The sequence below is a fragment of the Heptranchias perlo genome, chromosome 5, assembly GCF_035084215.1.
Source record: "Heptranchias perlo isolate sHepPer1 chromosome 5, sHepPer1.hap1, whole genome shotgun sequence".
Lineage (NCBI taxonomy): Eukaryota > Metazoa > Chordata > Chondrichthyes > Hexanchiformes > Hexanchidae > Heptranchias > Heptranchias perlo.
Genome location: NC_090329.1, coordinates 6,361,831 through 6,389,776, shown reverse-complemented (window position 1 = coordinate 6,389,776; position 27,946 = coordinate 6,361,831). Strand labels below are relative to the sequence as shown.

Sequence of the window (27,946 nt, the reverse complement as noted above, 5' to 3'; positions counted from 1 at the left end):
CAGAGATAGAGAGGATGAGGGGGTTAGGGATGGAATTCCAGAGTTTAGGGCCTAGGCAGCTGAAGGCACGGCCGACAATGGTGGAGTGATGAAAACCAGGTATACACAAGAGGTCCTAATTGGAGGAGCGCAGCAATCTTGGAGGATTGTAGGGCTGGAGGAGGTTACAGAGATTGGGAGGGTGCGAGGCCATGGAGGAATTTGAACACAAGGATGAGAATTTTAAAATCGAGGCATTGGGGGACCAGAAGCCAGTGTAGGTCAGCGAGCACAGGAGGTGATGGGTGACTAGGACTTGGTGCGCATTAGGATACGGGCAGCAGAGTTTTGGAAGAGCTCAAGTTTACGGAGGGTGCAAGGTGGGAGGCCGGCCAGGAGAGCGTCGGAATAGTCGAATCTAGAGGTAACAAAGGCATGGATGAGGCTTTCAGCAGCAGATGAGCTGAGGCAGGGGCGGAGATGGGCGATATTACAGAGGTAGGCGTTCTTGGTGATGGAAAGGATATAGGGTCAGAAGCTCAGACGAAGGATCACGGGATCACCATGATACAGAATAGAAAATTCCAATCCTTTGGACATAGAGCCAAAGGGGTTGGAGACCAACTAGTCAAGACGATCAAGCTGGGAGAAATTAACAGCTAAAGGCAAGGAGGAAGACCGAGGAAAAAATGGCTGGACAATATAAGGAAATAAAAATAGAAAATCCTGGAAGTACATAACATCTGAAAAGAGGAAAGGCAGATAACATTTTGGCTATAGAGCTGAAAAGTTCACTTTACCCTTTTCAGATGTTAATGGTCTGGCTACATTTTTTTTGAATCTCCAGAATTTGTTGTTTTATTTTATTTTTATCTGGACAATACAAGGAACTGGACAGGAATAAGAACATAAGAATCAGGAGCAGGAGTAGGCCCCTTGAGTCTGCTCCGCCATCCAATCAGATCATGGCTGATCTTCGACTTCAACTCCACTTTCCAGCCCGATCCCCATATCCCTTGATTCCCTTAGAGTCCAAAAATCTGTTGATTTCAGCCTTGAATATACTCAATGACTCAGCATCCACAGCCCTCTGGGGTAGAGAATTCCAAAGATTCACAATCCTCTAAGCGAAAAAATTTCTCCTCATCGCAGTCCTAAAGGGCCAACCCCTTATCCTGCGATTATGCCCCCCAGTTCAAGACCCTCCAGCCAGGGAAACAGCCTCTCAGCATCTTATATGTTTCAATGAGATCACCTCAAATTCTCCTAAATTCCAGAGAGTATAGGCCCATTCTACTCAATCGCTCCTCATAGGACAACCCTCTCATCCCAGGAATCAATCTAGTGAACCTTCGTTGCACCGCCTCTAAGGCAAGTATATCTTTCGTTAGGTAAGGAGACCAAAACTATGCGCAGTAATCCAGGTGTGGTCTCACCAAAGCCCTGTACGATTGTGGCGAGACTTCCTTACTCTTATACTCCAACCCAGTTGCAATAAAGGCCAACATACCAATTACCGTCCAAATTGCTTGCAGTACCTGCATATTAACTTTCTCTGTTTCGCGTACAAGGACACCCAAATCCCTCCAAACACCAACATTTAATAGTTTCTCACCATTTAAAAAAGTCTGTTTTTCTCGTCTTCCTACCAAAGTGAATAACCTCACATTTCTCCACATTATACTCCATCAGTATAATCTGGAATGCCAACCAGAGAAGCAGTAGCAATAGCACATACAAGCAACATTGCCAAACAACCTCATTCATAGCTGTAACACTTTGAAGAAAGCAATCAATATGGTCCCAAGTTAAAAGAAATCCACGCTATTACTGTGGGCTTTACATTGTATGCAGTGCATCAGCTGTCATTATTATGTATATAGAATTTACTACTTAAGCACCATTCTCTCACTCCCAAATTACCACTTCTTTGTTAGATTAAGCAGCCAATTTAGTGCAATTTTATTTACAATAATGGATTTTCATCCAATTTATATTGAAATAGAATTTTTCTTAAACTCTCCTCCTACCACTCAAAAAATTAAAATCCCGCAGTTCCAACTCTCTCATCTAGATACTTTTTCATGGGACTGACATTAGTCACTATAAATGGGCGTTCTTTTAAGTGAACTTTTTTTTAAGGGCCTAAAGAAGAATGACAGCAAGATAAAAGATAATGAGAGTGGTTAAAAAATCAAAGTAAACAAAGGAGCAAGAAAAATCAAAACAAAGTCTGAAAAACAAGAGAGAAGCAAACACAAGAGAAGGAAAAGCAAAAATATGGTATCACGTAAAACATTACAGAAAAAAAAAGTCCTGTGCACTTTCTTCATTATTTTACAGTAGTTACAAACCTTGAATGTTAACAGTTCAATGGTTCTTTTAATTCTCTTGGTGGATTTACACGAGTGTGTACAGGAAAACCACCAAAATAATAAACGCTGATCTGCAGACAGAGTTTGATGAGAATCTGGAAAACGTAAGGGTGAAATCCAGGAGTACAAAAAGGCACTTTGGACAGAGTTTAGACATTTTAGGATTTAAAGAATCTGTTCAGCATTCTCTACCGTATTATTCACAATGAGGAGACTGAAGATTATGGTGGTGGAAATTTGTTTATGCTGGTGGGAAAATCAGAAGCCGGTTGTAATTATTTAAAATTATCACCTAAACATTGCAGAGTTACAGAACCTGACCAATGCACACGACTTTTCCCCCCGTTCAACAAAGGTGGTAAACAACAGAAAATGAAACTCAAGGCCCGTGACTGAAACCTAAATTCTCCGCAATGGCTCTATAAATTCTTGTAGAACAAATCAAAAAGAAATTTTGGAATTTAATTCTAAAGACACCACAAATAAAATTCCTAACTCACAGGACAATTAAAATGGTTGGCAAGTTATTGCTAAAGCAACAAAAAAAAAGTGGTTTCAGAAGTCGCGGACACGATGGGCCGAAGGGCCTCTATCCGTGCTGTATAACTCTATGACTCTAAGTCTCATGTACAGCTGAGGACTGCTGAAATTGCTTGAACAATCTGATATGTCGCTAAAGAAAATAAGTGCATTTAACAACACAATAAAACAGCAAAACAATGCACGACATGAAGTACCAAAGAAGAAAAATAACATGGGCAGAGGAAACAGGGACTTTGACAATCCACCTCGTGGAACAGACACTCACCACCTGTACTGATACTGGTGATGGTTATGTTAATTTATCAAACAATGCTCTATTAACTTTGTACTTGACAGTCTTAGTGGTTCATCATTCCTTATCCCCTAATATATATGGAAGTAATATATAACACGCAAGTCCCATTAAGCACTTGTTCTTAGTCCAGGATCATTTGCTTTTTATTATATATAAACTCAACAAAGTCTTGTTTGATGTTTAAAACATGGTGCTAACTTTCTACATAGTCCAAGGCAAGAAAAATTATTTCCTTATGTCATGATTCAATTGTGTCCTCAGGGTCAGCACAACAGGTCACCGTTGTGATCTTAGACCAGAAGGAGGAGATGGCAGCTCATTATTAAGGAGCTCCAACATAACAAACACAAGGCCAACGATGAAGTCTATGCAGGAATGGCTTCTCGAGGCATCTCATGTATGGAAAGCTAGCGAGATCAAGAATTCATTCCTCTGTGCTGTCCCTTTAGTTTCTCACATCACAATCTCATAATTCTCAAGAGGGAGTATTTAGCCTTGTACATCAGAGGTTAGATAAACTTGTGGGGGATGTGCAACATGGGCTTCACCGCCTACACGGGGGCATCAGTACACTGCAGAACATTAATGCTGGGCACAGCTCATCCCTCTTGTTGATATGCTGCATGTTTGTGGCTTTTGAAAAGTTTCAGGAACCATCTGCCGCATGTGGCCTTTCCTTTTATATTGTGGTTCTTGTATTCATATATATATATGTATTCACTCAGTGTGTGCTTTAGATTATACCATTTCACAGACTGACAAATCATCTCATATACCCACAAATTTTCACATGTATGTTTCACTAAGCGACATATTCCTGGTAACGCAGTGACAGAATTATACTGACAAGATTGCTTAGTGAAATGTTTGCACTTGATGTACAGGACACTCACTAATACACCATAATAACTGGAAAAACACTAACGTAAGGGGTAATTTTACAAATTTAGCGGAATTTGGGTGCACGCCTCTTCAAATTTTCATCCATTAAATTCAACAGATGGAAAATCATGGGGAGCCGCGCCTAAAATGTTGATTATACACTCGGAGCGGGTGAAGGTCCTCACTGGGAGTGCAAATTTGTAAAATTGTCTGTTATGTTAATTTCAAAGCAGAAATATTTTCCTTTCTATCTTAGAATGCGCTTATTAAAAAAAAAACTTGGTCTGCTTAAGCCTAAATTCCACATGTAGCATATGGCTGCAGGAGATGGCAACTGGTAGTTTGGATCTACCCTCTAATGACTGGATAATTCAGTGGTTTTCAACAGTGTGCAGAAAACTTTAAACTGGCAGAAAATTGGCCAGATGCCCCATTTCCACCCAAAATCCTGCTTTGCATGAACCGGACAGAGAGTTTTGCAACACTAGGCACATACAGCTCGGAGGTTTTTTTTGGAATGGATTGCTGGGAATAAGCTGCACATATCTCACACAGAAAAGGACAGATAACTCGAAGTGTAGTACGAGACTGTAAAATACTCACGTTACATAGACGACAAAGCATTAGAGTGAAGCTTGAGCAAATTAAGAAAGTTACTTAAACCCTGCCTTGTGACACACACATAGTCAGACTTAAAACTTTACAATATGGTCTATTCCTTCCTTCCCTCTAAAATTATTGAGCTTTTCTATTTGAGTTTTGCTACTGGGGCTGTATTTTTCTTTGATGCTAATCTTTCACTGTATCTTGACTCAATAATTACTCTTAATGAGCTATAATACTTTTACTATAATACTGTCTGATCTCATGTAGTGTTGCTTACGGACATAAATAAAAGCTGTCTCTCTCTTCTTGAGCCAAGAGGGTGGGAGGGACAACCTTCTGTCAAGAATCAGCTAATGACGTTCTGAAACCAAGCTCGGGGATGACTCTCCCTTTGACTTTCTTTCCCTCTCTCCCTGTGGAAAATTTTCTATCTTCTGCTCTGCACCTATCTGTGACATTAGGGCTGAAATAGGGAGCTCAGTGTATAGGAGATTAATCATGAGCCAATATTCTGCCACTCCCATGATGTGTTGCTGCCCCAGCACACTCTGCAATGGTACTGGCCATATAAAAAAACAGTTCAGAGGGTCGTGCCGATTAGTCTGCCTAGTGTAGATCGTCTCAGTCACTGTTTGCTAATTATTTGAGTTTCAAATTTAATACAGCTAAACGACTGGCCATCTGATGAGACATCCATTAGAATAACTCTGTACGCATAATAAAATGTACATTACTGTCACCAATTGTGTCACCAGCTCGATTAATGCTCACATATAATGACGTTATACATCTTGTAATGTACAGTAAAATATTAATCACAATCCTGTTGAAACACTTACATTGCATTACAAAATAACCTATATACACACATCATATCAAAACTCCTACTCACCTCTTGGTCCAAACCATGAAACGAAATAGTAATTTAGCGTCTTGTCCACAGCTTCCATTTTTAAAATCTATGGTAATTAAGCAAAATAACAAGAGTAAATAGAATGCGACGAATAAGAACATTTGGTGCTGTTTCAATGACTGTCAGTATATTCAATATAATTCCTCATTATCTACATCATACCCTGACCATGCATGTTGTAGGAAATTATATTCTGAAGTTTTAAATGGAGGATATTGCAGTTTAATAACATCGATGCTATTATGAGTTTTAGCTCTGCATCTCGGTTTCTCAACAAAGAAAAGAATGTCTTTCAAATGAAATGCACATTTTTCTTTTACACTGAATTCCGTTTATGATAATGGTCTCCAAATTTAAGCATCGGGGAAGGAGGGGGAAGAGATTTGCTTTGTGTGTTAGGTGTACCAAAACTCTAATATAAAGAATGGGTTTACGAACTCTACACCTAGAGCACAGGATGTCGTCCCCCAGAGTTCAGATCGCTCCACTTTTCCTTTAGGGATGGAAGCGGATGGGTGTGCAGATGGCACAGAGCATATTTTCACCACACAGAGTACATTTCACTAGCCCGGGAATCAGGAAAAGTGGCTGAATAAGTGAAATAACAGCAACCGTTAGATTTCCAAAGAGCACTGATATAAGCCAGTGTTTTGACTCCATGAGGCTTTCACAGATTTGTTTGTATGTGCAAATGCTTATTTTTAACCGGAGTAAAGAATCAAATAAACTGATAGCATTTGTGCTCAGTTGGTCTTCAGATAGCTTCAAATTTATAGAAGGGTGGTATGGGTCAAAGAAATTACACAGAATCTACAGCACAGAAACAGGCCATTCGGCCCACCTGGTCCAGGCTGGTGTTAATGCTCCACACAAGCCTCCTCCCTCCCTACTCCATCTGACCCTATCAGCATATCGTTCTATTCCTTTCTCCCTCTTGTGCTTTTCTAGCTTCCTCTTAAATGCATCTATTCTATTCACCTCAACCACTCCTTGTGGTAGCGAGTTCCACATTCTTATCACTCTCTGGGTAAAGAAGTTTCTCTTGAATTCCCTATTGGATTTATTAGTGACTATCTTAAATTTATAGCCCCTAGTTTTGGTCTCCCCCACAAGTGGAAACATCTTCTCTACGTCCACTCTGTCACACCTCTTCATAATTTTAAAGACCTCTATCAGGTAACCCCTCAGCCTTCGCTTTTCTAGAGAAATGAGCCTCAGCCTGTTCAGCCTTTCCTGATAAGTGTATCCTCTCAGTTCTGGTATCATCCTTCTGAATCTTTCTTGCATCTTCACCAGTGCCTCTATATCCTTTTTATAATATGGAGACCAGAACTGTGCACAGTACTCCAAGTGCGGTCTCAACAAGGTTCAATTCAAGTGTAACATAATGAACCCCAGCGCTTTGTTTGCTTTTTTAATGGCCTTATTAATCTGTGTTAAGTGTAAGAAACATTATTCAACCTATCATACAATCAGAAGAAGTTATAACTCAATATTTAGGTCAGACATTTTAATGAATCCAACAATTGGAGAGAAATTAGAGAGATGGGATAAATTTCTGGTCACAGTCTGAGTTCCCTCAATCAGAATTAACAAATGAAAACTTGCTGGACTTGTAAGGACTTAAGCTTTTTTCCATGTTAACTTTAAGATTTTCTTTTAAAAAATGTTTGCAGGTCAAAAAAAGGGAACAAAGGTCATCACCACCTGACGGATACCTTGAACTACTCATTTAGTTTGCTACTTGTGCGACCACATCTCCAGGAGGAAAAGATTCCCATCTAAATCCCTTTGAATAGCTTTGGGAAATGGATCTATGAAAACCCTATGAAGTCAAAATGCCACACTGTCCACCAATGCAGACAAAGATCTCTTTGGACATCCAGCTGTTGCTTCCCTGACATACGATTAAGATCTGTATACTGCTTTTGCTCAGGAACTCTCACCAGTACCTTACAAATAGATCCTCAAGGAAAAATAACAAAAGTATTCTCATGACAGAGTTAGAAAAAGATGTTGAAATTAAGGTAGATTTTCCAATAACACCTGTCATACATCCTTGATGGAATGGTTGTGATCCAGGCGTTAAAAGGCGCAATGCCAAAATATTTGGTGAACTTAATGATAACATTTATCACCCAATTATGGTTTTATTAAGTAATGAAGCAATGAAAAGAATTGATGGAATCTTCGATCGTTGTAACAAAGATGGTTCCATTGGGGCAGGCAAACATTCTAGGAGACAGGGTTTTAAACCATAAAGCTTGGAGGTCAAGATCCAATGTCCGTGTACACCAGTACCTAAGCAATGGGCAAAGTATTGAAGACTCTCATCAGCAAAGCAAATCTTGAGGCTTTTCTTTCAGAGTAGTTGCGTAGCAGAACTAAATCTCAATGCTCCTCTCATAACAGCTGCCAGTGGTTGGTGGTGTCTGCCTTGAATTCTGGTGGCCTCTTTGATTTCTTTTTCTGGCCAAGGCAGTTTCTAGAGGCAGTTGAGTAGCAGTTGGAAGCCTACCTGGCAGCCATGAGAAAGCTTGGCTGATTCTTCATGCCTACCCTGCATCTGAAGAATCATTCAGGGGTGAGAATTAATTCTTCAGATACAGATATTGTTGGGTTACGCATTTACTTCTTTCCATAGACGGCTGCTCACAAACTGTGTTACAGGACTGGTGTGAGGGATAAAATACAATATATTCCAATATGTACAATACCTTGGCTACCTCACACTGATTATACCTAAAATCCATAAGGGTGTGCTAGCACAAATGCTTTGAACAAAAGGTCAGGAAACCTTTACAAAAGTAGAAAGATATTTAGCCCCAGTTTTATTGACCTAGTCGAGGGTGAAGATTCCACTGGACATAAGTCAAAGGAGCATCCAGACCTCTGATGATGCATTCGATCAGATATTGAGAAAGCACCACGTGATCTGACAGGTAGATGTCAACTCAAGAATGAATCCTTCAGAAGCCACTAATTTGCACACTTGGAGAGAAAACTGCCAAATGTTGTTGCAGAAGATAGCAAATGAAAAGGATGGATTATGACAGAAGAGGAACTTAAGACTTCTGACAATATTACAGATATTTAGTCTCAAACTGTACCAATGAATCATGCAGATGATGTGTATACATTGTTTTATCTCCTAATGCCTCAAATGTAAAATTCTCATCTTACGTTTAAATCCCTACATGGCCTCATCTGTCCCTATCTCTCTTGTGATCTGCTCCAGCATTAACCCCTTCCATCCCCAACTCTCTGTTCCTCTGACTCTGGCTTCTTGCGCTCCCCCCCCCCTCCCTTTGTCTCACCATTGGCAGCCGTGCCTTCAGCCGCCCAGGTCCCAGTCCCTGGAATTCCCTCCCTGAATCCCCCTACCTCTCCACTCCCTCTCCTCCTTTGAGACACTCCTCAAAACCCACCTCTTTGACCAAAATCCCTCCTAATTTCTTCTTCTTCTCTAGCTCAGTGCCCATTTTTCTTCATGTCTTTGTGCAGTCTTGGAATGTTTTTCTATGTTAAAGTGCTATATGAATACAAGTTGTTGAATCAGAATTCTTTTAAGTAAGCAACTCTGCTGTTAGAAGTCACAATTACACTGGAAAATCTGATATTAGTTGTGATATCAAGATTGATTTGGGAAGAGTTATAAAGGGGCCATAAGTAAAAAGTTACTACATTTCCTGTAATTTAAGTAACTGCCCATTTGCTTATGGCTGTTTGAAGAGGAAGTTTGACTAGGAATACGTGGGAAAATATTTCTGGTACGAGAGCTGTCTTTTCTATGGATTTATGCGTTCTTTAAATTATTTTAAGGTCATAGTGATAAGAACTAGAATGAGACGTTATTAATTAGCAACTGTAGTGAATTGAGAACTTACTTCTTGATGTCAGTGCTGTTCTGATCACAACACCAATAGTTTTTATTAGAAACATAGAAACAGGAGTAGTCCATTCAATTAGATCATGGCTGATCTGTACCTCAACTCCATTTACCCACCTTAGCTCCATATCCTTTGATACCCTTACCTAATAAAAATCTATCGATCTCCGTCTTGAAAATTCCAATTGTCCCAGCATCCACAGCCTTCTGGGGCAGAAAATTCTAGGTTTCTATTACCCTTTGTGTGAAAAATGCTTCCTGATTTCCCTCCTTAATGGCCTAACTCCAACTTAAGATTATGTCTCCTCCTTCTTGATTCCCACATCAGAGTAAGTGCTTTCTCCGTGTCTAGCCCATCGAATCCTTCAAACACTATTATTACCATTTATAAAGTCAGCCATTAACTAATGTGCTGTCCCTAAACTCAAAGGGATATGCTGTAACTTATTACTAACCTGGAAGTATTACAGGCCAAACATTGTTCCTCTGGCTTTGCACTATCACATAATAGTCTCAAATCTTTTCTGTAGATGCTATGACTTCAAATTTATCTGGTCTTGGTTCCAGGTTTAAACTGGGATTTCAAGGAAGATGGTACAGGGTAGGACCTACAATTGTTCATCACTCTTCCCCTCAGGAATTTGTAAAGAGTATGGTCTGAAGTAATGAACTGTATTTACTGTGGTTCACATCACAATATAATATCACTTTTTTTTTTAAAAACAGGGAAAGGTTGATGGTCCTGTATGCTCCAATTTCCACAGTGTATGGAGCAGGAAACAGAAACGGAGACCTGTAACACCAGGTCTCAGTGCCTTTTGTAGGTAATGCACATTTCCTGGGAAGCATAGATCGGGAAGGGAAGGTCCCATCTGAAATAGGAAGGAACATTTCAATGCTATTTAAGTGATGAGGAAGTGACATCACAACACCTTCCATGTCATTTTCCAAGGATACCGCTGGGTATACACGTGCCCTGCACACAGCCGAAGAAAACTGGCTGATAGTGCTACAGGGTTACACTCTCAGATCAGAGGATCTGTAACAGGGCAGCCAGCAACTTCAACTTACCTCAGCCAGGTCAATTTTTCAAATTCATCGGTACATGCGAGCTGTACTGTGGAGGCCGTTTCGCTGCTGTTTTTGACCGACCAAAATAACACTTGGAAGTTTATGCACCCGACATCCCGCCCGGGATTTGGAGCGAGTTCCATATCCAAGGAGGTAGCTCGCCCAACACGTAAACTCGGGTTTAACGGAGGTCACGTCAGGAGCACATGAAAGCACATGTCTCAACTTACACTGGCTAGGGGAAGGTTGGGGGGTTGGGGGGGGGGGGGAATTGGCCCCAGAAAGGCTACATTGGCCTTTAATAGAGAAGACAAAACTTTGCCTCAGGTGCAGTAGATGTTCAGACATTGGAAATATCAGATACAGAAAGCAGGTGACCACGAGTACTTTACAATTTCTTTTTTTTCTTTCAGTACATCCCAAAACCAAATTGTAGCCTCTATGGACACTTTCCAGCAGTGATGTAATAAGTCCTCTCCCCTCCCTCCTACCTGTATTGTTGGAACTTCTATTCAGGCTGCACATAGAAGTGACTTTATTGTATATTTATTGCCCTATAGTGAGACACAGGTCCTGAAAACCCAAGATCCCTCTCTTCCGCGATACCTATGGTGCAGTGAGACTTTCACTGCGCTCCAGACTGATGTACCTGACCCCGTCAGCTTTCACAGGATGAGGCAATTTTCATATTTTTGGTGGGCACCTGCCCGGTATCAACACAGCCTGGGTAGTCAGCAAAATGTGTTGCTGGCCAGTGCTTGTGTGAAAAACTCAGCACATCTGGCTGAGGATTTTAGAACAAATTTGAACTGGGCCCCATTATAAGAAAGCTGTCGTCACCAGGGCAAAAATGTCTAGTTTTTGGATGTTCCAGGCCATAAAACAGGCCTACAACACTCTTGTGGGCCCCACTTCTGCCCAAGAAAATCATAGACATCATAGAAAATTTACGGCACAAAAGGAGGCCATTCGGCCCATCGTGTCCGTGCCGGCCGAAAATGAGCCACTCAGCCTAATCCCACGTTCCAGCATTTGGTCCGTAGCCCTGTAGGTTACGGCACTTCAGGTGCACATCCAGGTACTTTTTAAATGAGTTGAGGGTTTCTGCCTCTACCACCCTTTCAGGCAGTGAGTTCCAGACCCCTATCGCCTGGTCTGGGTGACAAGATTTTTCCTCAGTCCCCTCTAACCCTTCTAACAATTACGTTAAATCTATGTCCCCTGATTATTGACCTCTCTGCTAGGGGAAATAGATATCCACTCTATCTAGGCCCCTTATAATTACATATACCTCAATTAAATCTCTCCTCAGCCCTCCTCTGTTTCAAGGAAAACAACCCCAGCCTATCCAATCTTACCTAATAGCTAAAATTCTCCAGCCCTGGCCACATCCTCATAAATCTCCCCGTTCCGTCTCTAGTGCAATCACATCCTTCCTGTAATGTGGTGACCAGAACTGTACGCAGTACTCAAGCTGTGGCCTAACCAGTGTTTTGTACAGTTCCAGCATAACCTCCCTGCTCTTATATTCTATGCCTGGGCTAATAAAGGAAAGTATTCCATATGCCGCCTTGACCACCTTATCTACCTGTCCTGCTACCTTCAGGGATCTGTGGACATGCACTCCAAGGTCCCTCTCTTCCTCTACACCTCTCAGTAATCTCCCATTTATTGTGTATTCCCTTGCCTTGTTTGCCCTCCCCAAACGCATTACCTCACACTTCCAATGGGGTAAAAGACCCAGTGTTTCCCAATCCTGCCTCTTTCCGCTGCTGAAGGTAATCGCCCATCCCAGACACACCCGAAGGTGCTGTACACTTACCTCTTGCAGGTATATAGTACTGGGTGCACAGAGGGCAGGACTAATGGGACACCAAGACACCAGTTCCACCTCCATTAATCACGTCAGGCTGCAAGGAGGCAGGCGCAACAGCTGCCCACCTCTGCCCTGACAGGAAACCCTGGCATTACTTCCAATGGGGTAAAGACCCAGTGTTACCCAATCCTGCCTCTTTCCACTGCTGAAGGTCATCGCCCACCCCACACACACCCGAATCCACTCAGACACAATGAGCTGATTTGTGTAACGGAAATGTCACCTCCCTAAGCATAAAGATGGTAGCCTAGCTTTTCCAAAATGGGTGAAGTTTGCAGCCGAATGTTTAGTTTGAGTCTGGTGTTTCTAACGTCAGCATCCTCCATTCCCCTATGGTAGAAAGTGCTAATGGATCTCCGCCCACTTTTAAAATTGGCATCACCCAATTTGCAAGTGCAAACCGGATGATTGCAATTGAAATTCCCACTAACGCTTCGAAAAATCTGTGGAGACTGCCTCCCGTGATGACTTTTCCGCAGATCTGGAGAATCTTAGGCCTGCATGAGCATAAAATAGCACTGATTACAAAAAGCCATTCGGCCCATAATCCCAGCTCTTTCCACAGACCATGTACAATCTACCAGGTTGTGGACTCTACCTTTTTAATCTTTCTTACGGCCAGTCCAGCATAAATAGTCCTGATTCCCAAAGATAACCAAGTAAAACTGCAGAAGAACAATCAATCTTTCTATCCGTCTGTATATCCCCACATCTCAATAATTCAAGCACTGTCACGGACCTCCGCGAGTGACTCTCGCCATTCTCCTGGCCTCAGCAACACAGGAACATTTGTGTTCCATGAAATATTTGATAATCCCTGTCTATCTGTCACCTTCAATTCCTTTTCCAATAAAATATTTATCCATGTCCTTAAGTTAACTGACATAGCTTTGCCCATTTTTGCTGTGAGTCAGTTCAATATATCTGAGGAAAAATATAATCTTCTAATCTCTAGTTATATTTAAGGCTTGTTAATTTAGAATGTGAGTTATCTTGTCCCATGTTTACAATCTGAGTCATATAGCCTGTCTTTTTCTTTTATTCGTTCATGGGATGCGGGCGTCGCTGGCGAGGCCGGCATTTATTGCCCATCCCTAACTGCCCTTGAGAAGGTGGTGGTGAGCCGCCTTCTTGAACCTCTGCAGTCTGTGTGGTGAAGGTTCTCCCACAGTGCTGTTAGGAAGGGAGTTCCAGGATTTTGACCCAGCGACGATGAAGGAACGGCGATCTATTTCCAAGTCGGGATGGTGTGTGACTTGGAGGGGAACGTGCAGGTGGTGTTGTTCCCATGCGCCTGCTGCTCTTGTCCTTCTAGGTGGTAGAGGTCGCGGGTTTGGGATGTGCTGTCGAAGAAGCCTTGGCGAGTTGCTGCAGTGCATCCTGTGGATGCTACACACAGCGCCGGTGGTGAAGGGAGTGAATGTTTAGGGTGGTGGATGGGGTGCCAATCAAGCGGGCTGCTTTGTCCTGGATGGTGTTGAGCTTCTTGAGAGTTGTTGGAGCTGCACTCATCCAGGCAAGTGGAGAGTATTCCATCACACTCCTGACTTGTGCCTTTTAGATAGTGGAAAGGCTTTGGGGAGTCAGGAGGTGAGTCACTCGCCGCAGAATACCCAGCCTCTGACCTGCTCTCGTAGCCACAGTATTTATATGGCTGGTCCAGTTAAGTTTCTGGTCAATGGTGACCCCCGGGATGTTGATGGTGGGGGATGCGGCGATGGTAATGCCGTTGAATGTCAAGGGGAGGTGGTTAGACTCTCTCTTGTTGGAGATGGTCACTGCCTACATCCATTGTCTACATCCACATCATCTACGTCTCTCCGTAATTTGAAGATCTGGGTCAAGGTTTTCCCCTTGCCCCACATTCACCTTCTTTTCTTATAGAATCATAGAAAGATTACATGTTAGGAAGCCATTCGGCCCATCGAGTCCGTGCCAGACTTCAGTAAAATCAAGTTCAGTTGTGTGATTCTATCCTCCCAAATTCATAGAATCTTACAGCACAGATTGATCATGCCTTCACCGGAGTCCCAGGTCTTGGCAGCATCCTGGTCACTTTTCTATTAAACCTACATATCAATGCCATTTGAAGATAGCGGGGGGAAAAAAATTGGGTAAGGGCTGTTTTTGGGCGCGGGTAGCGTGATGCGCTATTACCCCGCGCCCAATGACCCCTGCACAGGCAGGACGTAAGTTTCGGCCGGCCCGAGGACTCACCTGCAATCAGTGTTCCGTTCCGGGCCTTGCACGTGGAATCGATGCAATTCACACTTTCCACCACAAGGGGGAGCTCAATCTCTTAAAGGGAGGATGTTTCTTCGAAATCTCTTAAAGGTAGCTGGTACCTGTTATTTGCTGAAAATAACAGTCTACTGTCCGCACGGAGTCTGAACGGAGATCAGACATCGCACACGTAAAATACAAATACAGGTCCCATCCCTATGTTTACACACTGATGAGTTATATTAAAACATTGAATAAAGCTTGTGCACTACTAAATCCCACATCCTCCAATCTGCATGCCAGACCTCACCAATCTGCCGATCTGAGTTTGTGCCAGGCCTGCGAGAGTGCATGCACCAAGGTTCTCTACTGAAGTACTAGAGGCCTTGGTGCAAGAGGTGGACAGAAGGAGGGACATCCTATATCCGCAGTGGGGGGGGGCAAGAGGCCCTCCAGACATATACTCAAAAGGCAGTGGGGGATGAAGTCAATGCCAGGCGCACAGCATCATGAACATGGATGCAGTGCAGGAAGAAGTTCAATGCTTTGCCATGAGTGGTCAAGGTGAGTGAGGTCAACTGTCAAGTGGCGTCTCCTACCAACTACACCAAGCACTACACCCCCATCACCCACATAAGCAGGGGAATTAGCTCAAATGGTAGAGCGCTCGCTTAGCATGCGAAAAGTAGCGGGATCGATACCAGCATTCTCCACTCACTTTTAGGGGGATAGAATATAAAAACAGGGAGGTATTGCTGCAGTTATATAAGGTATTGGTGAGACCGCACCTGGAATACTGCATACAGTTTTGGTCTCCATACTTAAGAAAAGACATACTTGCTCTCGAGGCAGTACAAAGAAGGTTCACTCGGTTAATCCCGGGGATGAGGAGGTGGACATATGAGGAGAGGTTGAGTAGATTGGGACTCTACTCATTGGAGTTCAGAAGAATGAGAGGCGATCTTATTGAAACATATAAGATTGTGAAGGGTCTTGATCGGGTGGATGCAGTAAGGATGTTCCCAAAGATGGGTGAAACTAGAACTAGGGGGCATAATCTTAGAATAAGGGGCTGCTCTTTCAAAACTGAGATAAAAACTTCTTCACTCAGAGGGTGGTAGGTCTGTGGAATTTGCTGCCCCAGGAAGCTGTGGAAGCTACATCATTAGATAAATTTAAAACAGAAATAGACAGTTTTCTAGAAGTAAAGGGAATTAGGGGTTATGGGGAGCGGGCAGGAAATTGGACATGAAGCTGAGTTCGGATCGGTCAATGCCCTGTGGGTGGCGGAGAGGGCCCAGGGGCTATGTGGCCGGGTCCTGCTCCGACTTCTTGTGTTCTTTAGATTTGTGGTTGGGATCAGATCAGCCATGATCTGATTGAATGGCGGAGCAGGCTCGAGGGGCCGATTGGCCTACTCCTGCTCCAATTTCTTATGTTCTTATACCAACAAACTCTTTCAATCAGTACTCAACTCTTGCAACCAGATGCTTCCCCTCACCCTTACACATTACCACTGTTTCAAGCCGCCCACCCACAACTCACAGGCCACATACACTGGCAGCTATTCAACCATGACAGGCACATCACCCAGACACACGTCCCGCTTTCTTGCAGGAGAAGGTGGCGCATATCAGGAGGCAGCAAGGGGCAGTGGCATTTAGCCCCTGGAGCCTGTTCCACCATTCAGTGAGATCATGGCGGACCTGTGACCTAACTCCATATACCCGTCTTAGCCCCGTATCCCTTAATACCCTTGGTTCACAGAAATCTATCAATCTCAGATTTAGAATTCACAAGTGAGCGAGCATCAACTGCCGTCTGCAGAAGAGCGTTCCAAACGTCTCCCACCCTTTGCGTGTAGAAGCATTTTCTAACTTCACTCCTGCACGTCCTGGCTCTAAATGTTAGGCTATGTCCCCTCGTCCTAGTATTCAAGTCTAAGAGACCTCCAAAAACAGTTACAAATGTCTCAGCAGCCAGAAGCAATAATCCAGCCACTAACCTGTAAATCCTGCATGGTCCCTTTAAATAGCGCTGGTGGGGGGTCCTCCAGGCACTCTAAGACACGTTCAGGTGGTCAGGGTTAAGACTGTGAGTTGAATTGAGCGTTAAGTCTCAAAATGGTGTCTATCACTTTATATCAGCTTTGCACACCGATTGAAGCCATTTTCTCCCTACTTTACGTGATTCCAGCATTCATTATTTGCGCCTGCACTAATTCCTATACCAAGAAGGCGTCCGGCGCACGTCACGCTGGAAACGTGCATGCGCGTCCAAGACGCCATCTTGGATGTGAGAGAGGCCGTGTAGCGCCGAAACAACGGGTGCTACACGGCCCAATTTAGCACCCAGAGTGTCCAAATCGCACACGCTAGGGGTGGTACCATGATCCGGTGCACCCAGTGGGGAGCAGTGCTCCAAGGGAGTGCATCTCAGGAAATCGTGGCTGCACAACTTGTGATTTTTTTTAGTCCTCTAAAATTAATAGTTGGAAATTCACAGGCTACACATCTGTGATTTACAAGTTCTGCTTTCTGCGAGCACAGCGGGGAGCTGGGAGTGCCGTATCATGGAATCACCCTTAATATTTCAAACATGGCCACAACAATGCAACGTTAGAATGACATCGTTCAGTTTATACTCAAACACCCTTGAGATCTAGTATTTGATTACCATGGTTAATAATGATTTCACACTTTCAACGAATGATGAATAATTATACCAAAATCTTTCTTTTAAGCTTCAAGATGGTTAACAAATTGCCCTTCTGATCTGTCCACACACTGGACAGAATAACCTTTATACAGTGTGGGTTAGGGGTTCCTGGTATTTAATCATGTGAGCATTCAACAGTTACACTCACAAAGCTCCCCATTGTTTGCATGGAATAATCAGAAGATAACAGTGGGAGGAACTACAATAATCTGTGACTGCAAGATCTTTTAACCGTAACGACAGTTTCCCCAACTAAAATGAAAAGAAAATAATACGTAGACATAAAAATAAAACTGTGAATGTGGAAACCTCAAATAAAAACAGAAAATACAACCAACGCCCAGCAGCTTAGTCAGCATCTGAAAGAGATTGATTAAGGTATGCAGTGGGATCCTTGAACCTCTCTTTCGGATGCTGACTGCTCTGCCAGTTTCTACCAATTTCTGGGGTAGATTTTCATCTTCGTCACGGGGGCAGTAATCCAGCAGAGTGAATAACCCAGCCATTATAGAAGCCGCCCAATTTTTATCCCACTGATTTCAATGCAATGGCAGTCGGGTAGCTTCTATAGCGGGCGGGCGGTCCACTCTGCCACATCACCACCTATGGGGCGAAGACAAAAATTTACCCCTCTGTTTTTATACCAAGGTAGCAGGTAGGCTGTTAAACTATTCCTGCATAAAGGAAAAGAAAACCAAAATGACAGTGCATAAATGATGGTTGCAGTCCAGTAGTATAAGCAGTTCAGTGCTTGCCTTCAACCCAGAGGTCAAGTGGGTTCAAGCTTCAAAGCCAACTGTGACTCAAACACACCTGCTGCACTCCATTAGTTCTTGGCTGGGTCATTGGATGAAAGCAAGGTAATCTCTCTCAGGAAGAGGTGAACACCACCTTGCTATCATCCAAATGAACCATTGCCAGACACTCGTGAAATGGCAATGAAATCTGTTCAGCTCAGAAGGCACATGAACCTAGAGATTCCTGCTGGAGATATCAGAGAATTCATGTTTAACGCGATCATGTAATATTGCTCTGTCTCATATATCAATGTTGGCATTAATCTGTTTATTTTATAACGTGTTAACACCTCCATTAAAACTGGAATGCCATTCGCCAACAATAATTTCTAGGTTATTGCAATCGAGCACTTTGCAAATGAGAGTAAAGTAAAATCACAAAAAAGAGCAGGAAAGAAAATGAATCTAAGAGTTATCTCTTATCAACTTAAATTCTATTTTGGTCCTTTTAATGCCCACTTTTAAATGTTACTGCATTGCTGCTGTAAGTATTGATTAACAAACAATCAAATGAGCATTTAGGACAAATAAAGGCTCATTTTATTGATTTCCAAATATCCTGCTTAGGCTTTGAACAATAAAAGTATCAATCTGTTGCATATCAGAACACTATGTTACAGATTCTCAGGATTATATATTTTGGGGTACAGTGTCCACTCTGGGCGCAATCGGGAAATTGGGCCCAAAATGCGCCTGAAATTGCGCTAGTTGGGGCAGAGTTCAAGTTTCTGCTAAAATGCATTTGCCTAATCACAAATATAAGATCTTCCATGAGTAGGGGAAAACCGGGGAACTACAGGCCAGTGAGCCTAACATCAGTGGTAGGAAAATTATTGGAAAAAATTCTGAAGGACAAAATTAGTCTCCACTTGGAGAAGCAAGGATTAATCAGGGATAGTCAACATGGCTTTGTCAAGGGAAGATCATGTCTGACTAACTTGATTGAATTTTTTGAGGGGGTGACTAGGCGTGTGGATGAGGGTAACGCAGTGGATGTGGTATACATGGATTTCAGTAAGGCCTTTGATAAAGTCCCCCACAGGAGACTGGTCAAGAAGGTACGAGCCCATGGAATCCAGGGTGCCTTGGCACTTTGGATACAAAACTGGCTTAGTGGCAGAAGGCAGAGGGTGATGGTCGAAGGTTGTTTTTGTGACTGGAAGCCTGTGGCCAGTGGGGTACTACAGGGATCGGTGCTGGGTCCCTTGCTGTTTGTGGTCTACATTAATGACTTGGATATGAATGTAAAAGGTATGATCAGTAAGTTCGCTGATGATACAAAAATTGGTAGGGTGGTAAATAGCGAGGAGGATAGCCTCAGTCTGCAGGACGATATAGATGGGTTGGTCAGATGGGCGGAACAGTGGCAAATGGAATTTAACCCGGAAAAGTGCGAGGTGATGCACTTTGGAGGGACTAACAAGGCAAGGGAATACACAATGAATGGGAGAACCCTAGGCAAGACAGAGGGTCAGAGGGATCTTGGTGTGCAAGTTCACAGATCCCTGAAGGCGGCGGAACAGGTAGATAAGGTGGTAAAGAAGGCATATGGGATACTTGCCTTTATTAGCCGAGGCACAGAATATAAGAGCAAGGAGGTTATGATGGAGCTGTATAAAACACTGGTTAGGCCACAGCTGGAGTACTGTGTGCAGTTCTGGTCGCCGCACTACAGGAAGGATGTGATCGCTTTGGAGAGGGTGCAGAGGAGATTCACCAGGATGTTACCAGGGCTGGAGCGCTTCAGCTATGAAGAGAGACTGGGAAGATTGGGTTTGTTTTCCTTGGAGCAGAGGAGGCTGAGGGGGGACATGATTGAGGTGTACAAAATTATGAGGGGCACAGATAGGATGGATACTAAGGAGCTTTTTCCCTTCGTTGAGGGTTCTATAACAAGGGGACATAGATTCAAGGTAAAAGGCGGGAGGTTTAGAGGGGATTTGAGAAAGAACTTTTTCACCCAGAGGGTGGTTGGAGTCTGGAACTCACTGCCTGAAAGGGTTGTGGAGGCAGGAACCCTCACAACATTCAAGAAGCATTTGGATGAGCACTTGAAATGCCATAGCATACAAGGCTACGGCATTATCTACCTGTTCCGCCGCCTTCAGGGATCTGTGAACTTGCACACCAAGATCCCTCTGACCCTCTGTCTTGCCTAAGGTCCTCCCATTCATTGTGTATTCCCTTGCCTTGTTAGTCCCCCCAAATGCTGGAATATGGGATTAGAGTAGACAGGGCTGATGGCCGGCGCGGACACGATGGGCCGAAGGGCCTCTATCCGTGCTGTATGACTATGACTCTATGAACCAGTGCAATTGGGCAGCGTAACAGAACGTAATTGTTTATTTCTTTTTCTCTGCATTAAAAAGTATTCCTTGATGCATTTAAGAATGAGTGCAGTTTTATTAATACAGCTGAAAATGGGTTTATCACAAAAAATAAGCCTCTTTAATAAGGGTGTCCAGTCCTCCACCAGGCTTCAACCTTGCCTGTGAGCAATACCACGCTAGTACTGAAATGTGGCCGGCCCTCCACACAGGGATGGAATAACATGTTCTCAATTGTACCATCACCCAAAAAAGCTTTGACATTTTGTATAACTTAATTCCAAAAAAAATTTGTGAAAGTAAGTTTCTTGATTGCAAGCTCCCAGCACACAGCATTATCCTTCAGGAGCACAGATCAGGAAATTGCGAGTATATAGCCCACGATTTTCTAGCTATTAAAATTAACAAACGGAAAATTGTGCACACTATTTTCCCCAATATGTGCTCCCGGAGGCAGAGACTCCACGCTGGGAGGGAGCACTGGGAAAATTTACCCTGTGTGTCAAATGCTAGAGTGTCATTGTCGATAAAGAAATTACATTGGAAGAGTGTAGTACCATTTACGTTTGACTGCATGACATAGGGTGTTATCCTGCCGAGGTAACAAACATAAAAATAAGAACGTGAGTAACTTTAGGGGCAAACATTCCTTTTTCAGAGATGAAACCTCTTATCCCTAAATCCCTTCTCTTCACAAACCTCATTCAATTGTGTTTTGAATGTTTTTGTAATATGTGCTTCAGTGAACTTCGCTGGTAATTTACTTCACAATTCTGTGACCCTTTGAATTAGAACGTTCCACGTGACTTCCTTTCTTATTTCTAATTTGCTCTTTTTTAAAAAAAAAAATTGCTTTTGGAATAGTGCCTTGCACAGTAATGGCTGCAACATGCCGGAGAAAAATCCCAGCAAAAAGATATGAAAAGAGGGCATCGTCACACTACGCACAACTGGAAAGCAATACTGCAACAATAACAAACTTAAGTACAAGATCCTAACAGTAAAAACACATGAGACCAGATTACACTAATCAACAGTTTAAAGCAAGACAACAGCCATTGTGTTTCAATAAGGATGAAGCATGAGAGAAGCCTAATTAAGCCCGATATCAGCAGGGTCAGGGTGGATATAACTAAGGCAGTAAGTCGTGGGGTGTGCACGAGGAAAGGTGTTAGAATCATGGAAAATTTACAGCACAGAAGGAGGCCATTCGGCCCATCGTGTCCGTGCCGGCCGAAAATGATCCACCCAGCCTAATCCCACTTTCCAGCTCTTGGTCCGTAGCCCTGTAGGTTACGGCACTTCAGGTGCACATCCAGGTACTTTTTAAATGAGTTGAGGGTTTCTGCCTCTACCACCCTTTCAGGCAGTGAGTTCCAGACCCCCATCACCCTCTGGTGAAAAAAATTCTCCTCAGCTCCCCTCTAATCCTTCTACCAATCACTTTAAATCTATGCCCCCTGGTTATTGACCTCTCTGCTAAGGGAAATAGGTCCTTCCTATCCACGCTATCTAGGCCCCTCATAATTTTGTACACCTCAATTAAATCACCTCTCAGCCTCCTCTGTTCCAAAGAAAACAACCCCAGCCTATCCAATCTTTCCTTATAGCTAAAATTCTCCAGTCCTGGCAACATCCTCATAAATCTCCTCTGTACGCTCTCTAGTGCAATTACATCTTTCCTGTAATGTGGTGACCAGAACTGTACACAGTACTCAAGCTGTGGCCTAACCAATGTTTTATACAGTTCCAGCATAACCTCCCTGCTCTTATTTGCTATGCCTCGGCTAATAAAGGAAAGTATTCCATATGCCTTCTTAAACTCCTTATCTACCTGTCCTGCTACCTTCAGGGATCTGTGGACATGCACTCCAAGGTCCCTCTCTTCAGTATCCTCCCATTTATTGTCTATTCCCTTGCCTTGTTTGCCCCCCCCCCCAAATGCATTACCTCACACTTCTCTGGATTGAATTCCATTTGCCACTTTTCCGCCCATCTGACCAGTCCATTGATATCTTCCTACAGTCTACAGCTTTTCTCCTATCAACCACACAGACTATTTTTGTATCATCTGCAAACTTCATAATCATGCCCATTTAAGTCCAAATCATTGATATATATCACAAAAAGCAAGGGACCTCGTACTGAGCCCTGCGGATCCCCACTGGAAACAGCCTTCCAGTCACAAAAACACCCATCCACCATTACCCTTTGCTTCCTGCCAGTGAGCAATTTTGGATCCAACTTGCCACTTTCACTTGGATCCCATGGGCTTGTACTTTTTTGACCAGCCTGTCATGTGGGACCTTGTCAAAAGTCTTGCTAAAATCCATATAGGCTACATCAAACGCACTACCCTCATCGACCCTCCTTGTTACCTCCTCAAAAAACTCAATCAAGTTCGTCAGACACGACCTTCCTTTAACAAATCCATGCTGACTGTCCTTGATTACTCCGTGCCTTTCTAAGTGATGGTTTATCCTGTCCCTCAGAATTGATTCCAATAATTTGCCCACCGCTGAGGTTAGATTGACTGGCCTATAATTACTTGGTCTATCCCTCGCTTCCTTTTTAAGCAACGGTACAACGTTAGCAGTCCTCCAATCCTCCAGCACCACGCCTGTATCCAGAGAGGATTGGAAAATGATGGTCAGAGCCTCTGCTATTTCCTCCCTTGCTTCTCTTAACAGCCTGGGATACATTTCAACTGGACCTGGTGATTTATCTACTTTCAAAGAAGCTAATCCCCTTAATACTTCCTCTCTCACTATGTTTATCCCATCCAATATTTCACACTCCTCCTCCTTAACTACAATCCCTGCATCGTCCCTCTCTTTTGTGAAGACAGACGCAAAGTATTCATTAAGAACCAGACCCACATCTTCCACCTCCACACATAGGTTACCTTTTTGGTCTCTAATAGGCCCTACTCTTTCCTTAGTTATCCTCTTGCTCTTAATGTATTTATAAAACATCTTTGGCTTTTCCTTGATTTTACTTGCCAATATTTTTTCATGCCCTCTCTTTGCTTTCCTAATTTCCTTTTTAATTTCTCCCCTGCACTTTCTATACTCCTCTAGGTTTTCTGCAGTATTGAGTTCTCGGTGTCTGACATAAGCTTTCCTTTTTTGCCTTATCTTATTCTATATGCTCCTTGACATCCGGACATAGTTAGACATGGTTTTCAGTGTTCCAACAAGAGGGAATATATTCTTGTAACTAGGATGTGTTACAAGTAATGCGCAGCTAAGCAACTAATTAGAAAAAACCTGCAATAATGGTGCTGAAGCACCTGTTAATTCCTTTAATAGACGCACGTGGTATAAATAATGCTTAGTGCATCAGTCCAACTGTGCAGCATGCCATCTGGACCACTCAAAGAGGCATCGAAAGGCCCGCTTTACTGAATAGGTCCTTCAGATTATTGTGGAAAGCATGAGAAAATGGAGACATGCCCCCTACAGATGAGAAAGGAAATCCACCACTTCGCAGAGGGTCCAGGAGTGTGGGAGGAAATCACATGGGAGATCAACAGTCTCCACAAGCCACCTTACTTGGAGAGATATGAGGAAAGTGTCCAATTTCTAAAAAAAAGAGCCAGGTTAAGCAAAAACAATGCCATCACTTCTGTAACACTGCAATTATATGGGTACAACCGTAAATGGCCTTACATTTCTACATATGAGTATTTCACATTAGTTGAAGTAGCTATCAAAGCAGGTTACAAGAGTCAGCTACATTTACCTGAATAGTTTCACCTAAGAATATTGTTAACTTAAATTTAGCCAGTAAATAAGGAGAAACTGTTCCCATGGCAAAAGGGTCGGTAACCAGAGGTCACAGATTTAAGGTGATCGGCAAAAGAGCCAGAGGCAACATGAGGAAACATTTTTTATGCAGCGAGATGTTATGATCTGGAATGCACTGCCTGAAAGGGCGGTGGAAGCAGATTCAATAGTAACTTTCAAAAGGGAATTAGATAAATAAATAGGAAGGAAAAAATTTACAGGGGAATGGGACTAATTGGATAGCTCTTTCGAAGAGTCGGCACAGGCACGATGGGCCGAATGGCCTCCTCCTGTGCTATACCGACCGTGATACTTTGCTGAAACTTAAACACAAGAGAGAGGTAATGAAGATATTTCTCATCATTACAACAGGCTAAGTTTCTCAACCTGTTCACCAATAGCTGAGAAAGATTACTCACGAACTATCCTTAAGCAAAGGTAGAACTGACAACGCAAAAGTACTCATTTTTCCAGTTTCAGCTGGCACGGTATTCTACATTTAATTTTACTAGACCTGATTATGTATACAATATAATGTTGTACAGGCTTTGTTTCTCATTACAAAATTACATCTCAAACAATCCATAACACCACCTTAGTGGGACTGCTGGCGACACACAACCATTAAAGTAGGCAATTATGGATGTCATAGGGTATCATGGAAGGGCACGGGGTGCTCAAATTTGCACAGTAAACAAAGCTCCTGGTTTGTGCGATGATAACAGCAAACGCTCACTGTGGCAATGATTTTTACTTTAATCAGATTCTGCCCTGCTGTAAAATATAAAAAGTACTATCACTGTAATAACAATATGAGTAACAATACCCGTGTGCCTATCCTGTGCCATCTCTTTTTTTTTAGAAACAGGAAGGTTACAATCCCAGGAGAAGGAAGCCAGTACTATGGCCATCAAACACACCCATTCACACCTAAAGTCACTTGAAGCAAATGTCAGCCCAGCCACAAACACCTTTGGCGGGTATTAGTGAGCTTGATGAAGAAACACAGGGTGACTGAGTCACTGATCGCAGGAGAGGAAAGGGCAACAGAGGTGGATAAAGGAGGGCTTATGTGAAGATAAGACGTGATCACAGGTCCAGCTGAATCAATTCATGATTCTGGTCTCGTAGGGTCACTGATGAAGGATCCTTCACAAGAAGAGTAAGTAAGTTGCCTCGCTGTACAATACAATTCACTGGGCATTGTCATGCAGCAAGATCTGTCTCCTCTGTGGACTGCCATAGCATTAGTGGCATCTGCAGGGGAGACCTCAGGTACGCAGGTGGTGTGAACATCTCCCAGGAATCTTCCTACTGACGTTGAGATCCACAGTTTAAAGCTTGTTAAAGATTAATTTCAGTGTCCTTGGAACAGCAATCAAGGAGGGATCCAGAGACCTTGCAGCAGTGCAACAGTCTCTGTCCACAGAATCAGTCGTCACAGTCGGGGCTTGGGCTCCAGTGCTTGCATGCTTGCAAAAGCACAGCAGGAGATGAATGGCTCTCAAGGCATCACCAGTCCCAGGCCTAGTAACTGCCTACGGGCAAGTGACAGAAGAAACACCAAAATTTGGACATGTTATTCCTGGCACACTGATAGGACCATCTAGTTCTGCAATACGTAGAAGTAGGCGGCCAATGGATCCTCAGGGGACCTCTCAAGAATACGACACATTGGGGGTGATTTTCACTTCTGGCGGACATCGGGCAGAAGGTGGGAGGAGCGAATACGCCACCCGTCCGATGACATCAGAGGTCCGAACCCTTTTAACGGTTGGGGCTCATTTGTATAATTCCAGGACTGCGAGCGCTGAACCAGTGCTTGGTTTTCAGTGCAATACAAAATCCAACGGGGCAATTTTAGTTACGATATATGTACAAAGTTCTGCATTCTGTCCTGTTTGAAGAAATGAACAATGTGCAGGCCTCAAAAGGAAAACAAAAACAAACTGATCAATGGCGGCCACATCCAACCCACTCGGGGCACTGGCTGGTAGGCTGCAGGAGATCAATGCTGCCCCTCCCCTAATCCCCATCCTGGAGCCTGCCTTCCTCTAGCTCTTCTGCTGCAAGCGTTGCTTTTTCAGTAATAATATTGTGCACCATACAATGGTTATTCTGCCAACTCAGTCAGCCCAAATTGCAAGGCACCATTGGAGTGGTCAAAATATCGGAAATGACGTCTTCAGGAGGCCAAAGGTCTGCTCTATTATATTAAATCTAAGTTGATCTTATGTGGTGTGGAGGTTCTACAGAGGTGTAATCTGCCATTGTGGAGCAAGGAACTCATGCATTCGGTCTTCCCCATTCAAGTTACTCAACAACTGTAGAATCCTTGGTTCCCTCAAGATGTGTGCATGGTGAGCACAGCCCAGAAAATATGCATTCGCTTGCAGAATGTTTTGCTGGTAGTTGCATAACATGTGTATGTTGAGAAGCAGTAAGCTTTGCTGTTGATAAATGGGAAGAAACGCCAAACGGTGACGCAAGTACAATTAATGACGCTTTATACTCAGGGGATGGCAAACGACTGGTAAAATTGGTTCTGTATGCTGCAGCTTAAGTTGATGCATACTGGCACGTGGTGAAAAAGGGCATTTGTTACCTCAGCGAGGCTGGGTGACTGCATACTGGTTGATATCTCCTTTGATGTGTGGAGAAGTTGAGTGTAGTGGTTCTCTTAGTTCACCTCCTCTGACCTCAAGCCTCCCAGGTCGTCATCACCTGATAACTGCTGCTCCTCATACTTCAAAGTACCTAGCATTAACAGACTTAATGCACTCTCCACATTGCAAAGTTCTTCGAAATCAGAAAATCGGGCGGGTTGGGGCCTGTAAAGGAATTCATCCAATTTTCCTTCCATTTTAAATTAAGGGAGGGAAATCAACATGTTTCTTCACAGACATGCACTCCGACCTAGCCGATGTTCCACTGCACCTTGGTGATCCGCCCCATTTTACTCGATCGTAACACATCATTAGCAACAATTCGCCTCAGTGCCCTGGGCAATGAAGAGGAAAAGATAAAAAATTGCCCAGGGGTCCCATTCTTAATTAGCATCTAGTGACTCATGCTAGAAACTCCATATCCAGACAGGATCAGATTTGGCTATGACGCCCCCATAGTCCAATAGCCTGCTGACACTGTACGGGCCCACACATAAAGAAAGGCGATTTGTGATGCAGCACTAGAACGTGCCAGTTACCTGTGGAATTGTGCACAATCATAATTATGATTACGTTACAATTATGAAGCAGGCTATCCATCGATATTGTACATAGCCACATACACCATGTGACTTCAACACTGTTCACTGAACTTAGCAAAATACATTCGCTGGTTTTTTTTTTCAATTTTCAGCCCAACCTGAAGCCGACTGAGTACCGGTCAGGACAAAAAAAGACTGCAAATTTTGAGACGGCTTCCTGCAGCTGAATGAGGATGCACATGTACAAAGACTCAGGCTATCATTATGCTCCCACTCATCGGTGTAAAGCAATTTTTGATACATATCAACGTGAAAGCAGCAGTGTAACTATGGAGTCAGGTCCTGATCAATCTCCCGAACTCAACGGAAGTAGTCAAACACTGCTTGGGCTTCACACCGAGTGCAGTAGAATCACAGAAGCACAGAGACAGGCCATTCAGCCCATCAAGTTTGCCC

The 27,946-nt window shown here is 43.3% G+C and overlaps 1 protein-coding gene across 1 annotated transcript in view; it reads right to left on the bottom strand.

The window, feature by feature from the left end:
* elovl5 (ELOVL fatty acid elongase 5) overlaps window positions 1-27,946 on the bottom strand; it is a 98,773-nt gene that overhangs the window by 42,770 nt on the left and 28,057 nt on the right. The window contains exon 3 of the mRNA XM_067983995.1: window positions 5,573-5,639. Coding sequence (XP_067840096.1) covers window positions 5,573-5,630 — 58 coding nt within the window. The 5' untranslated portion in view covers window positions 5,631-5,639. The remainder of the gene's footprint in view (window positions 1-5,572; window positions 5,640-27,946) is intronic.